Source organism: Aedes albopictus, chromosome 3 (genome assembly GCF_035046485.1).
Source record: "Aedes albopictus strain Foshan chromosome 3, AalbF5, whole genome shotgun sequence".
In the NCBI taxonomy this organism is placed as follows: domain Eukaryota; kingdom Metazoa; phylum Arthropoda; class Insecta; order Diptera; family Culicidae; genus Aedes; species Aedes albopictus.
Window position 1 is genome coordinate 247,076,289 of NC_085138.1, and position 18,788 is coordinate 247,095,076.

The 18,788-nt window shown below is 36.3% G+C and overlaps 1 protein-coding gene across 5 annotated transcripts in view; it reads left to right on the forward strand.

Annotated features, from left to right (window-relative positions):
- LOC115264667 (A-kinase anchor protein 9-like) overlaps window positions 1–18,788 on the forward strand; it is a 137,945-nt gene that overhangs the window by 78,463 nt on the left and 40,694 nt on the right. For 4 of the 5 annotated variants that reach the window (XM_062859963.1, XM_029868627.2, XM_062859964.1 and 1 more), the window contains exons 3-4: window positions 10,574–10,717; window positions 10,901–11,185. In XM_062859963.1, the coding sequence (XP_062715947.1) occupies window positions 10,574–10,717; window positions 10,901–11,185 (429 nt within the window). The remainder of the gene's footprint in view (window positions 1–10,573; window positions 10,718–10,900; window positions 11,186–18,788) is intronic. The other variant, XM_062859966.1, reaches the window with a different exon arrangement.

The following is an 18,788-nucleotide window of genomic DNA, read 5'->3' on the forward strand; positions in this document are numbered from 1 at the left end:
ACCATCAACGTTCCCTAAAAATCCCCAACTTCTCCTAAAATATCCAACTTATTGCTTAGATTTCCCTAAGACATTGTTTATCATGAAGACTCTCGTAATTCCTAAGTTTTCTTTACCATCCTCAATATCTCCAAAAAATCCCCAACGTTCCCTAAAAATCCCCAACTTCTCCTAAAATGTCCAACTCGTTGCTTAGATTTCCCTAAGTTATTATTTCCCATAAAGACTCTCATAATTCCTAATCTTAATTTACCACCCTCAATATCTCCTAAAAATCCCCAAAGTTCCCTAAAAATCCCCAACTTCTTTTAAAATGTCCAACTTTTTGCTTAGATTTCCCTAAGGCATCGTTTCCCATGAAGACTCTCGTAATTCCTAAGTTTCCTTTAACACCCTCAATATCTCTCAAAAATTCCCAACGTTCCCTAAAAATCACCAACTTCTCCTAAAATATCCAACTTATTGCTTAGATTTCCCTAAGACATTGTTTATCATGAAGACTCTCGTAATTCCTAAGTTTCCTTTACCATCCTCAATATCTCCAAAAAATCCCCAACGTTCCCTAAAAATCCCCAACTTCTCCTAAAATGTCCAAATTGTTGCTTAGATTTCCCTAAGTTATTATTTCCCATGAAGGCTCTCATAACTCCTAAGCCTCATTTAACACCCTCAACATCCTCTTCGAACCTTCAACGTTCCCTAAAAATCCCCAACTTCTCCTAAAATGTCCAACTCGTTGCTTAGATTTCCCTAAGTTATTATTTCCCATGAAGGCTCTCATAATTCTTAAGTTTCATTTAACACCCTCAACATCCTCGTCGAACCCTCAACGTTCCCTAAAAATCCCCAACTTCTCCTAAAATGTCCAACTTATTGCTCAGGTTTCCCTAAGGCATCATTTCCCATGAAGACTCTCATAATTCATAAATTTCCTTTAACACCCTCAATATCTCTCAAAAATCCCCAACGTTCCCTAAAAATCCCCAACTTCTCCTAAAATGTTCAACTTGTTGCTTAGATTTCCCTTAGTTATTGTTTCCCATGAAGACTCTCATAATTCCTAAGTTTCCTTTAACACCCTCAATATCTCTCGAAAATCCCCATCGTTCCCTAAAAATCCCCAACTTCTCCTAAAATGTCCAACTTATTGCTTAGATTTCCCTGAGGCATCGTTTCCAATGAAGACTCTCGTATTTCTCAAGTTTCCTTTAAAACCCTCAATATCTCTTAAAAATCCCCACGTTCCCTAAAAATCCCCAACTTCTCCTAAAATGTCCAACTCGTTGCTTAGCTTTCCGTAAGTTATTATTTCCCATGAAGACTCTCATAATTCCTAAGCTTCATTTACCACCCTCAACATCCTCTTCGAACCATCAACGTTCCCTAAAAATCCCCAACTTCTCCTAAAATATCCAACTTATTGCTTAGATTTCCCTAAGACATTGTTTATCATGAAGACTCTCGTAATTCCTAAGTTTTCTTTACCATCCTCAATATCTCCAAAAAATCCCCAACGTTCCCTAAAAATCCCCAACTTCTCCTAAAATGTCCAACTCGTTGCTTAGATTTCCCTAAGTTATTATTTCCCATAAAGACTCTCATAATTCCTAATCTTAATTTACCACCCTCAATATCTCCTAAAAATCCCCAAAGTTCCCTAAAAATCCCCAACTTCTCTTAAAATGTCCAACTTTTTGCTTAGATTTCCCTAAGGCATCGTTTCCCATGAAGACTCTCGTAATTCCTAAGTTTCCTTTAACACCCTCAATATCTCTCAAAAATTCCCAAAGTTCCCTAAAAATCACCAACTTCTCCTAAAATATCCAACTTATTGCTTAGATTTCCCTAAGACTTTGTTTATCATGAAGACTCTCGTTATTCCTAAGTTTCCTTTACCATCCTCAATATCTTCAAAAAATCCCCAACGTTCCCTAAAAATCCCCAACTTCTCCTAAAATGTCCAAATTGTTGCTTAGATTTCCCTAAGTTATTATTTCCCATGAAGGCTCTCATAACTCCTAAGCCTCATTTAACACCCTCAACATCCTCTTCGAACCTTCAACGTTCCCTAAAAATCCCCAACTTCTCCTAAAATGTCCAACTCGTTGCTTAGATTTCCCTAAGTTATTATCTCCCATGAAGGCTCTCATAATTCTTAAGTTTCATTTAACACCCTCAACATCCTCGTCGAACCCTCAACGTTCCCTAAAAATCCCCAACTTCTCCTAAAATGTCCAACTTATTGCTCAGGTTTCCCTAAGGCATCATTTCCCATGAAGACTCTCATAATTCATAAATTTCCTTTAACACCCTCAATATCTCTCAAAAATCCCCAACGTTCCCTAAAAATCCCCAACTTCTCCTAAAATGTTCAACTTGTTGCTTAGATTTCCCTTAGTTATTGTTTCCCATGAAGACTCTCATAATTCCTAAGTTTCCTTTAACACCCTCAATATCTCTCGAAAATCCCCAACGTTCCCTAAAAATTTCAAACTTCTCTTAAAATGTCCAACTCGTTGCTTAGATTTCCCTAAGTTATTATTTCCCATGAAGGCTCTCATAATTCTTAAGTTTCATTTACCACCCTCAACATCCTCTTCGAACCCTCAACTTTCCCTAAAAATCCCCAACTTTTCCTAAAATGTCCAACTTATTGCTTAGATTTCCCTAAGGCATCGTTTCCCATGAAGACTCTCGTAATTCTCAAGTTTCCTTTAACACCCTCAATATCTCTCAAAAATCCCCAACGTTCCCTAAAAATCCCCAACTTTTCCTAAAATGTCCAACTTATTGCTTAGATTTCCCTTAGTTATTATTTCCCATAAAGACTCTCGTATTTCCTAAGTTTCCTCTACCATCCTCAATATCTCCTAAAAATCCCCAACGTTCCCTAAAAATCCCAAACTTCTCCTAAAATGTTCAACTTGTTGCTTAGATTTCCCTTAGTTATTATTTCCCATAAAGACTCTCAAAATTCTTAAGTTACTTTTAACACCCTCAATATCTCTCAAAAATCCCCATCGTTCCCTAAAAATCCCCAACTTCTCCTAAAATGTCCAACTTATTGCTTAGGTTTCCCTTAGTTATTGTTTCCCATGAAGACTCTCATAATTCCTAAATTTCCTTCAACACCCTCAATATCTCTCAAAAATCCCCAACGTTCCCTAAAAATCCCAAACTTTTCCTAAAATGTCCAACTTATTGCTTAGATTTCCCTTAGTTATTATTTCCCATAAAGACTCTCGTATTTCCTAAGTTTCCTCTACCATCCTCAATATCTCCTAAAAATCCCCAACGTTCCCTAAAAATCCCAAACTTCTCCTAAAATGTTCAACTTGTTGCTTAGATTTCCCTTAGTTATTATTTCCCATAAAGACTCTCAAAATTCTTAAGTTACTTTTAACACCCTCAATATCTCTCAAAAATCCCCATCGTTCCCTAAAAATCCCCAACTTCTCCTAAAATGTCCAACTTATTGCTTAGGTTTCCCTTAGTTATTGTTTCCCATGAAGACTCTCATAATTCCTAAATTTCCTTTAACACCCTCAATATCTCTCAAAAATCCCCAACGTTCCCTAAAAATCCCCAACTTTTCCTCAAATGTCCAACTTATTGCTTAGATTTCCCTTAGTTATTATTTCCCATAAAGACTCTCGTATTTCCTAAGTTTCCTCTACCATCCTCAATATCTCCTAAAAATCCCCAACGTTCCCTAAAAATCCCAAACTTCTCCTAAAATGTCCAACTCGTTGCTTAGATTTCCGTAAGTTACTATTTCCCATAAAGACTCTCATAATTCCTAAGCTTAATTTACCACCCTCAACATCCTCTTCGAACCCTTAACGTTCCCTAAAATCCCCAACTTCTCCTAAAATGTTCAACTTGTTGCTTAGATTTCCCTTAGTTATTATTTCCCATGAAGACTCTCATAATTCCTAAGTTTCCTTTAACACCCTCAATATCTCTCAAAAATCCCCAACGTTCCCTAAAAATCCCCAACTTCTCCTAAAATGTTCAACTTGTTGCTTAGATTTCCCTTAGTTATTGTTTCCCATGAAGACTCTCATAATTCCTAAGTTTCCTTTAGCACCCTCAATATCTCTCAAAAATCCCCAACGTTCCCTAAAAATCCCCAACTTCTCCTAAAATGTTCAACTTGTTGCTTAGATTTCCCTTAGCTATTATTTCCCATGAAGACTCATAATTCCTAAGTTTCCTTTAACACCCTCAATATCTCTCAAAAATCCCCAACGTTCCCTAAAAATCCCCAACTTTTCCTAAAATGTCCAAATTGTTGCTTAGATTTCCTTAAGTTATTATTTCCCATGAAGACTCTCATAATTCCTAGGCTTCATTTAACACCCTCAACATCCTCTTCGAACCTTCAACGTTCCCTAAAAAACCCCAACTTCTCTTAAAATGTCCAACTTATTGCTTAGATTTCCCTAAGGCATCATTTCCCATGAAGACTCTCATAATTCCTAAATTTCCTTTAATACCCTCAATATCTCTCAAAAATCCCCAACGTTCCCTAAAAATCCCTAACTTCTCCTAAAATGTCCAAATTATTGCTTAGATTTCCCTAAGTTATTATTTCCTATGAAGACTCTCATAATTCCTAGGCTTCATTTAACACCCTCAACATCCTCTTCGAACCTTCAACGTTCCCTAAAAAACCCCAACTTCTCTTAAAATGTCCAACTTATTGCTTAGATTTCCCTAAGGCATCATTTCCCATGAAGACTCTCATAATTCCTAAATTTCCTTTAATACCCTCAATATCTCTCAAAAATCCCCAACGTTCCCTAAAAATCCCTAACTTCTCCTAAAATGTCCAAATTGTTGCTTAGATTTCCCTAAGTTATTATTTCCTATGAAGACTCTCATAATTCCTAGGCTTCATTTAACACCCTCAACATCCTCTTCGAACCTTCAACGTTCCCTAAAAAACCCCAACTTCTCTTAAAATGTCCATCTTATTGCTTAGATTTCTCTAAGGCATCGTTTCCCATGAAGACTCTCGTAATTCCTAAGTTTCCTTTAACACCCTCAATATCTCTCAAAAATCCCCAACGTTCCCTAAAAATCACCAACTTCTCCTAAAATATCCAACTTATTGCTTAGATTTCCCTAAGACATTGTTTATCATGAAGACTCTCGTAATTCCTAAGTTTTCTTTACCATCCTCAATATCTCCAAAAAATCCCCAACGTTCCCTAAAAATCACCAACTTCTCCTAAAATATCCAACTTATTGCTTAGATTTCCCTAAGACATTGTTTATCATGAAGACTCTCGTAATTCCTAAGTTTTCTTTACTATCCCCAATATCTCCAAAAAATCCCCAACGTTCCCTAAAAATCCCCAACTTCTCCTAAAATGTCCAACTCGTTGCTTAGCTTTCCGTAAGTTATTATTTCCCATGAAGACTCTCATAATTCCTAAGCTTCATTTACCACCCTCAACATCCTCTGCGAACCATCAACGTTCCCTAAAAATCCCCAACTTCTCCTAAAATATCCAACTTATTGCTTAGATTTCCCTAAGACATTGTTTAAGGACTGTTCAATTTATAAAACGGACAACTTGATTGTGCGATGTCTTTTTTATTTTTCAATAAAATAATTTTCAGTTTTTTGCATAACTTTCTATAGCTATTCTCAAATGTAGGAAAAATAGAACATTAAGCAAAATGTTCTTTATTGTGTAACTGAAGCGGTTTTCGTAAAATATCAATAAAAACCCATTTCTCAAAATTCGCCATAACTTTTCACATACTTAACATGCACATTTTCTTGAAGTTTTTAATGAATTGGAAACTTATACTATTCTACTAAAGGTAAAGCTCAATAGTTGATCAGTAATAACGCACCAAGCAGTCTCCAGCTGAATATAGTGCCAACTCACTTGTTTTCATAGAAATTATTAAAAATTGTTCATTTAATTCCTGTGTTGCAATAGCACCACGGATTGGGCTAAAATTTTGTCCAGAGTAGAAGAATATTGCTCTCTGAATGATACAGAAGAAAAAATTACTTGTAATTGCACTTTTCATCAAAAAACTAATCCATAAAGAAGGTCATATTAAAAAATTTCATATTTTTTGTTCCATTGATGCAGATTTTCGACTCTAGCGAATCTTGTTATTATTTATTTTCAACAAAGTTGGTCCTATGCTATTGTACACCTTATTTAATAATAATCGGATGCAAAGTTTTTATTTCCAGCACCATTGTTATGCAAAAATTGCATTAGATGGCATTGTTATTTGGAAGAATCTTCAAAGAACGAAACTGTTTTGATTACTGTGTCTGTAATGGCACACAGTAACCAAACCAGCAATGCTATTAAGAAGCAGTTTTCTGCATTCACAACCACATCATTCCCACTTTCGACTGGATACATACAAAAATTTAATATTTAATAATTTCATGCTCTTGTTGCTTTACAATTGAATTTTATTCAAAAAATCGAATCTAACTTGAGACTTAAATGTCTCAACACTTAATTTTCCAATTGCGTTTAAATTTTGCCAGAATGTTTATTACTCATGCAGCTGCAGAATGGCACATACTTTTCTGGAATTAAAAACGATGTACCATACTGGAACAGTAATTTTATATATTTTTTCAATTTTCAGCAATCGAAAAATTCGCCTCATTAAACTTCTGACCGATTTTCTATAAAATAAAACTATTTTTATTCGATTCAAAAATGATTACTATAATGCAAGATGATGTACTGAACAACGAATCAAGGGTGGTTAAATTTGAACTACGCGTCTTCTTTTTATAGCCTTGTAAAGTTGTCCGTTTTATAAATTGAACAGTCCTTATCATGAAGACTCTCGTAATTCCTAAGTTTTCTTTACCATCCTCAATATCTCCAAAAAATCCCCAACGTTCCCTAAAAATCCCCAACTTCTCCTAAAATGTTCAACTTGTTGCTTAGATTTCCCTTAGCTATTATTTACCATGAAGACTCTCATAATTCCTAAGTTTCCTTTAACACCCTCAATATCTCTCAAAAATCCCCAACGTTCCCTAAAAATCCCAAACTTCTCCTAAAATGTCCAAATTGTTGCTTAGATTTCCCTAAGTTATTATTTCCTATGAAGACTCTCATAATTCCTAGGCTTCATTTAACACCCTCAACATCCTCTTCGAACCTTCAACGTTCCCTAAAAAACCCCAACTTCTCTTAAAATGTCCAACTTATTGCTTAGATTTCCCTAAGGCATCATTTCCCATGAAGACTCTCATAATTCCTAAATTTCCTTTAATACCCTCAATATCTCTCAAAAATCCCCAACGTTCCCTAAAAATCCCAAACTTCTCCTAAAATGTCCAAATTGTTGCTTAGATTTTCCTAAGTTATTATTTCCTATGAAGACTCTCATAATTCCTAGGCTTCATTTAACACCCTCAACATCCTCTTCGAACCTTCAACGTTCCCTAAAAAACCCCAACTTCTCTTAAAATGTCCAACTTATTGCTTAGATTTCTCTAAGGCATCGTTTCCCATGAAGACTCTCGTAATTCCTAAGTTTTCTTTACCATCCTCAATATCTCCAAAAAATCCCCAACGTTCCCTAAAAATCACCAACTTCTCCTAAAATATCCAACTTATTGCTTAGATTTCCCTAAGACATTGTTTATCATGAAGACTCTCGTAATTCCTAAGTTTTCTTTTCCATCCTCAATATCTCCAAAAAATCCCCAACGTTCCCTAAAAATCCCCAACTTCTCCTAAAATGTCCAACTCGTTGCTTAGCTTTCCGTAAGTTATTATTTCCCATGTAGACTCTCATAATTCCTAAGCTTCATTTACCACCCTCAACATCCTCTTCGAACCCTCAACGTTCCCTAAAAAACCCCAACTTCTCTTAAAATGTCCAACTTATTGCTTAGATTTCTCTAAGGCATCGTTTCCCATGAAGACTCTCGTAATTCCTAAGTTTTCTTTACCACCCTCAATATCTCCAAAAAATCCCCAAAGTTCCCTAAAAATCCCCAACTTCTCTTAAAATGTCCAACTTTTTGCTTAGATTTCCCTAAGGCATCGTTTCCCATAAAGACTCTCATAATTCCTAATCTTAATTTACCACCCTCAATATCTCCAAAAAATCCCCAAAGTTCCCTAAAAATCCCCAACTTCTCTTAAAATGTCCAACTTTTTGCTTAGATTTCCCTAAGGCATCGTTTCCCATGAAGACTCTCGTAATTCCTAAGTTTCCTTTACCATCCTCAATATCTCCAAAAAATCCCCAACGTTCCCTAAAAATCCCCAACTTCTCCTAAAATGTCCAAATTGTTGCTTAGATTTCCCTAAGTTATTATTTCCCATGAAGGCTCTCATAATTCTTAAGTTTCATTTAACACCCTCAACATCCTCGTCGAACCCTCACGTTCCCTAAAAATCCCCAACTTCTCTTAAAATGTCCAACTTATTGCTTAGATTTCCCTAAGGCATCATTTCCCATGAAGACTCTCATAATTCCTAAATTTCCTTTAATACCCTCAATATCTCTCAAAAATCCCCAACGTTCCCTAAAAATCCCAAACTTCTCCTAAAATGTCCAACTTGTTGCTTAGATTTCCCTAAGTTATTATTTCCCATAAAGACTCTCATAATTCCTAAGCTTAATTTACCACCCTCAACATCCTCTTCGAACCCTTAACGTTCCCCAAAAATCCCCAACTTCTCCTAAAATGTTCAACTTGTCGCTTAGATTTCCCTAAGGCATCATTTCCCACGAAGACTCTCATGATTCTTAAGTTTCCTTTAACATCCTCAATATCTCCTAAACATCCCTCAAAGTTCCCTAAAAATCCACAACTTCTCACAAAATGCCTAATTTATTTCCCAGATTTCTTATGAGCATTTTTAACCTTGAAAACCTGCATGATTGGATCCATATTCTGGGATTTTTTTCTGTATGTTTAACAGCTGAGCTGAGAAACAGGCTCTGTCCCAGTGGGGATGTTATGCCAGTAATAAGAAGAATAACGCTCCACATCAATCAATTAGTGCATTTGAAAATGCATTAAATAAGTGCATGCTCTAAACTGCCGCACGCATAGACCCCCCCACCTGAACGGCACCGCAGCAGAGCTACGAGTGCGAAGGATTTAAATGGTTGCTCTTGTAAATACACTTTCGTCGACGCTTTCGCTCCGTCGCAAAATTAGTTAACTGCACGTCGCACTTAGTATGCGCAAATCCAAACCCCGCCTCGAATTATTCCACAGGCGGAGATGTGACGCGACGACGAGCGAGCTCGTTTTCTGTACGCGATAACAACACCAGCAGCTGTAGTCGTCCTCATGCCATGGAGCAACACCACATGAACGCACGAACGGATAGGGTGATGATGATTATTTTGGCATGGTGTTGATGCAATTCGGAGCGATATTTTCAAATTCATTTCCTAGCTAATCTACAAAAGATAGAGTTTTGCTGTCAAAGAAACATTTTTAGAGAACAAGTTCGTGCGTCTTTTGTAGAAGAACTTTTTTAACAGAAGTTTTGTTTTCATATTAAAATAATCTGAAATGTCTGAAAATAAGCTGTTTTTTTCGACCATTTTTGCAATGTTTTGAAAATTTAGGCTATTTAGGCTATTTTTACAAAGTTTACGTCCAAGAGACTAAGAAAGTAGAAGTCATTAGCTTTCAATTCGAGCGTTGACATTGATTGTACGATTTATGGTTTAGAAGATAGAGGGTATCAAAGATGAGCAAAATTTAAAAACTTAAAATGTGATTAACTCACTTAGCAGTGATTTCCGACCCCATGTTCCTTGGGCACTTTTTCATAACTCATGGAGACCTATCTACCCTAAAAATATCTGCACTCCGGAAACCAACACCCTGTATGAGCTAATTCTATGAATATAGAGAAAAATCTTCAAACAGTAAAAACTTTCGATTCCCTCGATGAAATATTTTCAAATTTTCGGAGGTGATGCTATAATAGTATATCTTTCGAATGCTTGGTGTCAATATGGTGTATGTTTTTATTTGTTTACAGTGGTTCCAGGCACACCGCGTGGCAACGCGTGCACGCATATTTACTCATACAAGAAAATCTTATAGAAATTACTCAAAATCTTAAAATCACAAAAACTTTAGTTTCCCTCGATGAAACATTTTCATATTTTCAGAGGAGATACTAGAATAGTATATCTTTTGAATGCCGGGTGCCATTTGGGTGGACTTTTTTTATTTGTTAATAACGGTTTTTGGCACACCGTGAGGATAAACATGTGCGGCTTGGTTCGATGTTTCGTACGTCAGAGTTGTGCCTCAAAAGTTTGTATGCAAAATTGCAATGGGATTTCTTGATGTTTCACCTTGATGTCCATTTCTTCAACGGATGTTCGTGTTCGATGTTTTCATGTCGATTGCGTAGGCATACTTGAGAAACTTTTAAATTTTGAAACTTTTTTTCTCTGATGGTTTCAGCGCACTACACTGATGCAGTGCAAACATTATTTAATTGGTTAACATGGATACATATTTTATGTTGGGTCCCTACAACTTTGTCTAATACTATTATGCTCTTTTTTCCAGGAAACCCACCACAATGCTGACAGCTTAAGGGAGTACTATCAAAATAAGCTGAAAGAACTCAAGCGACAACACGAACAAGACTTGCGAGAGTTGCGAAAGACATTCCAGAAATTCGAGGAAAAAGAAGCCAACGAAAAATGCATGGTACGAATAGTATTTTACTTGAAATTTAGCATGATATGACAATCTTCTCCTAACGAGAGCATGTGTTTACTAATCACGATTTTCATTGTGGCCACTTCCTTCTCTCCTATATATTTTTTTTTCTATATTCTACGACAACAATTACTGATATAACCCACATACACCAACATCTAACCACATTAGCCTAACAATGAAGACCCCATCACGAGCAAAGGTACATCTCCTCACACAATTGATCAAGTGGCAGAAAGATCGGCAACAGAGGCTGAATGTTTGCCGCCTTCTTCTGGTGTGATACTAATAGACAAAAGCACCACTCCTACCACTAACAACACTACTACTGTGGACATCGGCACCGAGCCCATCGATGACTTACACGAGATTATCGCCGACTACGAACGACGGCTACAGGAACAGGTGGCCTTAGCTCGTCAAGATGTGCTCCGGGAGCTGGAAGTGCAGATTCAGGTAAGCATTGGTCATTGCACACATTTTGCAGTTTATTGCATGCCACTTATCCATTTTAGTTTCATCCTGATCATTATTTTGGTATCTTTGTTTTTCCTATTTAGGATCAAATACGATTTGTTGTTGCGCTGATTTGTTGTTCATATTCAGAATGCCGAATCGATGGTCAAATATTAGATCTTTTAGCATCGAACTAAAATTTGATGGGCTTATTGTCAAAATTTATACTTAGCTTCCATGTACCATTAAGGCGAAACTGGAAGCATTTCCTCATTTGTTTAATTTTTGATTTTAAATAAAATAACGAAGCAATATTTTTAAAATCGGTTTTCGTGTACATGTAGAGTATGGATCAGGGTATCTTCTGAATTTTTTACGCTGTAGAAAATGTTTTTCGTTTTTGCAGAAACCATTTTTTAGTGAAATTTTGTTCAAAAATGGTTTTTGCAAAAACGAAAAACATTTTCTTTCGCGTAAAAAATTCAGAAGATACCCTGATCCATACTCTACATGTGCACGAAAACCGATTTTGAAAATATCGCTTTGTTATTTAATAAAAAATCAAAAACCAAAAAGTGAGGAAATGGATCCAGTTTCGCCTTAAGTTGGAAAATTGATCCGTTCCGTGAGTCGGATTGTTTTTTGTGTTCAACTGCGCACTAAGTATTGCCTGAGTTTAGATGTAATACTAAACCTTCATTTGATGCTAAAATATTTCATGTATGACTATTTTTGAGAGCGTACCGATTGATATTGTCAGACACGCGAAAAAGATTTAGCTGCCTTGTTCTAACACAACACAGCTGCACTTCAGTAGCCTTTTTTAGAAATGAAAAATCAACGTATTATCGGGATTTACTTTCAAAACACTCAAAGTTCAAGACCAAGTTTTTTTGTCTCCATTATTGCAGCTCAGGTCCGTTGATAATCTAGTACTGTATTTACTGAAAGCTACCAGGATTCTTAGTAACATCCACTTGGTTCTCTCGCGGTTTCTTCCAAAATAACTTGAAAAGCTTGCAACCGTATTCAAACTGAAAACTGGGAATCATTTAGTACAACACGGTACTAGAGTGCTCATGTTTGAACTTATTACTCCGCGCATGCGTGAACGTTTTTTGAGAACCCGCGTAAGCTTATCGGTTCATATTTTTAGATTCAATTGGATCGTGTTGTCAGTTTGCTTTTGAATTCTACTGCGGCCGGACGTTTCGTCGCTTCCGTGTGGTTAATTCCGATGCGTGACGGTGAGGAGCTATACTGATAAGTAAATTGAATTGAGTGATATGTTGGCGCTGTTGTTAAGGATTCAGTTTGGGGCGCCTAATAACTGTGAGAATTCATGAACAGAAGATAATTACAGTGTGTTAAAGAGGAGCGTTCAAAGATTTTGAAGAAACTTTTAGTGAATGAAACATGCAAAGTGTACAAACAGAGCTCACTAATCGAAGGTATTTATAGAAACAGTGAGTTTGGATTATTTTACTAGGGCTTTGATTATAAGGGTTTTAGTTAATCTAGTGGTTAATGACAGTTTTGTAGCGCGATTCCGAAGATGGTGAACTCTCGTTCTAGTGGAGAAATGTTCCCCGACAATCTGGGCATAACAGATCATTGTGCTTACCACACAATATACAAATTCGTCAAATGGCAGGAAAAGAAAGCTCTACACTTAATTACTGTTGCAGTTCAACATTAAGTTGAAGAAAACCGGGCCACGTTCCAGTGAGAACGTAAAGTCAGAAAGAAGAAGAACAAGGAAGTAAACTTGCACTCCTTATTCGGCGTATGAATGGGATAGCAATAAATTAACGTTGGCTTGCGCAACAATACTTGTTGGTCAAAACTTAACGTAGCGTGTCCAGTAACGCTTGTGAACTTGAAGTACAACGTACAACCTTAACCCATGGTTTCCCAAACAATGGGTCAAGACCCCCCATGGGGTTGCCGGGCGTCATTCTGGGGGACGAGAGGGACAATTACGGTTTTAAGGTTTTGTTCTATGCTTTTGAATGTTTTACTGTCACAGACAACCATTCTTTCGAAAGATTTTCTTCAACTTGCAAGAATTGTAATATTAGTTTACAAAAAAGTTGCTAATTGATTGGTAAATCACTAAACTTGACTAGCTTTTAAAAAAATCTAAGCTTGCACGATAACTTTTTCTGAAAAGTTCGCCGATTTTTTTTATAAGTTTCATTACTTAACGTTGAAATGTATTTGCATCATTTTCCAAACAATAGAGAAGCAGTATATTTTGCTTGAAAATAAACAAAATGTTATGGCACGAATGTCTCAAATGGAGGATAAAGTGCAAAAAGAGCTGCCCTTTTGATACCTTATGATTTTTATAAAATTTTGTATTGAGTTGAGTGAAGCTTTCGTTTTTGCAGCTGGAATGCCAAAGTTTGTACTACCGACTACAGCTTTCATGGTTAACTTTTTATTATCAGATTAAAAGTTTTAAACTTTCGACAAAACTTCTAAGGTTTTGTTTTTTTTATAATTTTTTTTCATTAGGTACATCGGGACAAGTTGAAACGTAAGTTATCCCAAGTCTGGTTCATAACCTATAAAACGGAGAATGACAGATATTTTTAAAGATTTTCGAGTGAATTAAACAATTGATTCAACTCGTAGATGAATTAGATATACAAAGATTTCTGTTTAGATTTGGAAACGGTAAACTGAGGAATATTCAAAAATAATCGTGGTCAAAATTATCATTACCCTTTTTCCGTAACTCGCGCGGTCACCTCCGTCAGCACCACGCTAATGCTGAGTACAAAAAGCGAGTTTATTTCAACGTGTTGTACAAAATACAACATCACGATTGCTCGAGGGTTACAATCTGGATGGTTTTGCGAAAATTGTTACATATTCAAAACTTATTGTTGGATGCTTGGTGAAGGTTTGCGAATATAACTGCTTTTCGAGCCCTAAATGATTCATAATGTTGATTCTTTATGATTCCAAATACAATAAACAGATATCTACCAGATATTCGATCTTGACGCGATGGGAGGGCTTAACCCATTAGCACTTTAGCGCCAGTTCATTCACCACCGCTTGGACTTTGAGCTAGATATATCTAGTTTACGAGTTGAGCGCAAGTGAAGGAATCGCCGTAAGTGCTAATGGGAACCAAAGGAGTATCCGTTGTGCATTTATCACAAGTCAAAAACAAATTATAATTCAGCTTGCATAGACTTAATCTTTGCATTCTTTGAATTTTCTCAAATTTAACAATAATTGTTAAATTTAACGTAACGCAAGAGTGGGTAGGGGAGGTCTCTGCGTTACATTCATCATTCAATACTTGAATTCGTTAGTACACAGGACAGGGGACGCTAGGATAAGTTGACTTACAGCCTTACAGATTAGATTCATTACAATTAGAAAATTATGGACTGATTAGGTAAAGATAAAACTGTTGATTTTAGGAGTTTATATTTGTATTTCTTATTTTTATAGGTTTTGTAGGGATGAATATATAAAAGTTGACAAATAATCATTATCATTTTTATTTTTGACAAAAATCAGTTGTCTGAACTTTTTTGTTTTTATATCTCAGACGGTATTATTTCACTGACAAAAAAGCAGGAATTTAGTTACATATTTCTTTAGGACTTAGGACGGTTGACAATGTAAAGGGTTACGGTGGATATAATATTACTATGGACTGAGATGATCACAGATATGCAGAAGACGACTAGCGAAATTAGGAACACAATTTGATACACTATAGACTATATTTTGACATAAAGGGTTTGACTTATTTCTTTACAACATCGAATGGAAGCTCAAGAAGTGTTATCTAACACTAATATGAGAGTTATTTGGGGATGATGCTGGTGCTGTCAATGACTAACATCGGTTATTAACACCATTGGTAATCAGCTTGAAATAATTTTCAGAATGTATTATAAAATAACTGAGGATATTATCTGATTATTGTTTGGGGAAGCTGTCAGAAAAACTAGTTGCCCATATCGGCTAAAAACGCTAGCTCTGGTAGCTGTCTTCGAATAATTTTCAGAAATATCAAATCTTTAAAAATTAGCTACGACACATTTATTTTTGCTCTTTGTATATTTCTTAAGAATAGTACTCTGAAGGCGTTTACATAGACAGCCTTTTTTTTTTTCTCTCTGAATGTTGTCCAGTGACCTCGGAGATTTTCGATTATTGAAATATGTTGAATTATCAAATCATCTTTGGAGCTCCCATTCGATCAAAACACTAGTGCGATGGGAAAAGTCAAAAACAGTATTTTTAAAAACTACTACGACCCAATGCTAATTATTATACACTTTGCTCAAGTTGACGACATCGTCTAGTCCATCGTGAGTATTGGTCCTAGTAGGGGGAAAGTTGGGAAAGGGTCCCAGTCTTAAAGTTCAACCGGAATTTTATTATAGGTTTCCTGAAACTGGAATTATGAATGAACAAGGACAAACAGATCTTATTTCCAATTTTAGTATTTTTTTGATCATGTGTTCACTACTTACAGTGGCGTCCCGATTTTGTTAGCTTTTTGACCAAATTTTGTCAGCCTCTGAGCAAGGCCCTGGGCTTGGATTATATCTTCCAGGAAGCTTTGATTTCAGGCATGTGGTCGATGGCCTTTGCAGTAATGATTAGAATAGCTGAATGTATAATCAATGGCAAACAATTCTTTAAAATTCAGACCTTCAAGTCATCTGATATTGTTATACTGATCATGATGCTGCACAGTATATCGAACATTTGTCGAAGTCTTTGTGCCGGGAAAATATAATTCCAAGTTGGTGAGAATATTACAAACTGAGGGAGGGTAATAGGCCCAGTCAGACCCCTGAATGGGCAATGTGGGTTAATGTATGGGAATGCTATTGAAGGTTTGTAATATTCTCCGAGGCTTTCGAAATCCAACAGGGCGCGTCCCCGGGTTGCGGATAGGGGGAAAAGGGAGATTTTCGCATTTGTACTGTAATCAGTCAATGTGATATTATCTCCTATGGTGTTGTAGTGCGAATGAATGATATCTGTCTATGGGAATTCGAACCTTGTAATGTATTGTTTATTAACTTCAATTTTCTAAGCTTGACAAGGTTTTGAAGACAAACATGTGATGAGAGAATTGCCTAATAGGAAAGTCACATCAGCAAAGCTTTTACATATGCATATGCTATCCATGGGGTCATGTCTAGCATTTAATATGTATGGTAATGACTGGTTCTTACCTAGCAGGGGTACTACAAGACCACGCGGACAATTCGATTAAAGGCTTAATTGGGGATAATATATTTTCCAGAACTGAAGGGACATTTTTTCCGGGGTGATTGGCAAGTCGGAGAGGGTAGAAGTTTCCGTTTGTTATAATTGACAAAATAAACAATCGGGCGCTTTTTCTTTCTTTGACTTGCTTGGTATTTTGTGGATTATTGTTTTTTTGGTTTTGGAAGGTATGCGATTCACTATTGAGCCTTAAAGTTATTTTGCATCTGAATAGCATTGATATTGTCAAGTCTGTACCAACACGTGCCAACACCCTAATCCCACACCAAAATACCCTTTTCCTATCCCATGGCGTTTATGCGGTCAGCAAAGACTATTCAGCCATTACCCCTCCTTATCATCGGCTTTGGACTGACTTGCGCTCTCATTGCCCCACCAAATGCTGCAAAATGAAAATGAAAAATGAAAATGAATTTTGTCAGCCTCTGAGCAAGGAAAATAAAAGTGTGTTTCACTCAGCATTTTTTTTAAACAATAGTCAGGTGGTGTAAATGGCGTCACTTTTGAAAACTTTGGAAAATGGCCAAATATGTTTTGCACATTAACACATTTCTGTTCCTTTAACACCTAATGTGGACTATCTTTGTCCAATTTCAGCCATTCCATAGAAAAATGATATAGTGCATCTCCGATTGTCGTGAAACTTGGTGGGCTTGTAGTTCTTCGGAAATAATTAGACCCGTATTTTTTTGTTTCGTCATTAGGGTGACCAATTTTCATATAGGGTGGTCAAAAAAATCAAGGTTTTTCAAAACTAAAAATTTTCATAAAATCGTAACTTTTAAATTTCCTGAATTTTCTGATAAAAATGATAAACTAGGGTACCTCTTTGGTCCCGAGACCATGAAAACGTAAAAAAACTAATATATTTGCATATTTTATAGTACTCTTTACATGTTAGCCCCTTTAACGTATTTTTCCTGAAAACTACAATTCAATAGCTTTCAAACAAAAAAAAGAAGTTTAAAATCGGTCAAATGGTTCAAAAGTTACGATTTTTTGAAAATTTTTAGTTTTGAAAAACCTTGATTTTTTGGACCACCCTATATGAAAATTGGCCACCCTAATGACGAAATATAAAAAATACGGGTCTAATTATTTCCGAAGAACTACAAGCCCACCAAGTTTCACGACAATCGGAGATGCACTATATCGTTTTTCTATGGAATGGCTGATTTTGTAAACCATTATCCGTTCAAATTGCTGAAAGGAATCCCCAAACATGTGAGTAGCAATCTTTTCTTCAACTGGATCACGTTACTATAGGGAAAATGCTACATTTGCCTTCTTTCCAGAAATACCTCCAGGGATTCCCTCAGGAATATTTGTGAACCGTTCATAAGCCACGTTGACCTCTAGAGGAAATCAATGTATGAAAGAAAGTCTACGAGAGGGGTCTGAGTTGACCAAAATTTGTTCCATTGCTAAGATTATTACAGGAATTTATAATTCGGAATATGAATTAAATTTCCTACTGTGATTGCTTCTGGAGCTGCTGCCAAAGTTCTTTCAAGAATTTCTCCAAAATTCTACCTAGACATATATCGCTGGATGTTTTTTTCCTCAGAATTACCATTGAAAATCTTAACCTATCATCCACGTTATGGGATCCCTCCAGAAATATCTGCTGGTGTTCCTCAAGGAATTCCTACGGGAATTACAGTTATTACATGCAAGCGAGTGCACTTTGCCAGCAAAAAAATGGGTGCTGAAGTGATTTCCCATTTGATTTTGCTGGAAGTACGGCACTGTTGCCTGGAATTGGCGCTGGACTAGGTGCAGTAAACTCGTTTGAAATCCACTTTCCAGCAAAAAATCTTCACACCAATCACTGTTAACTACAAGTTCACGCAATAAGGACTGTTCATTAAAGAAAGTGGACATCTGTTTACCAATAGTTTAGAGTTAAAACTAAACAAAAAATTGTGAATTTTTGCTCAGTGTGTAAAAACATTGTTCACTTCGGCAACACATTCAAAGAAAACGAAAAAAGTGAGAAATTTTGAGCGATGGGTTGGATTAGCTTAGCGACTAGCAGATTAATTCTGCACAAATGGTGTTCCAAAAAGTTGTCGTTTTGAGAATTGTGTACTAGTATCACTTCCGGTACCGCAATTTTTCAACGCTGAGCAGGGGACAGATGTGCTGGATGATGTAGGGTACTTCAGAACCGAAAAATTTGGGAAAAAGTTTTAGGTGTGGCAAGCCAATTGTTCATGCGGCTTAAACAGTTCTTCGTATTTCACAACAGGAACAATCAACGGTGAAAATAACATAAAGGAATGCATCAAAAAACGACTTCTACCCATATATCGAAAACATA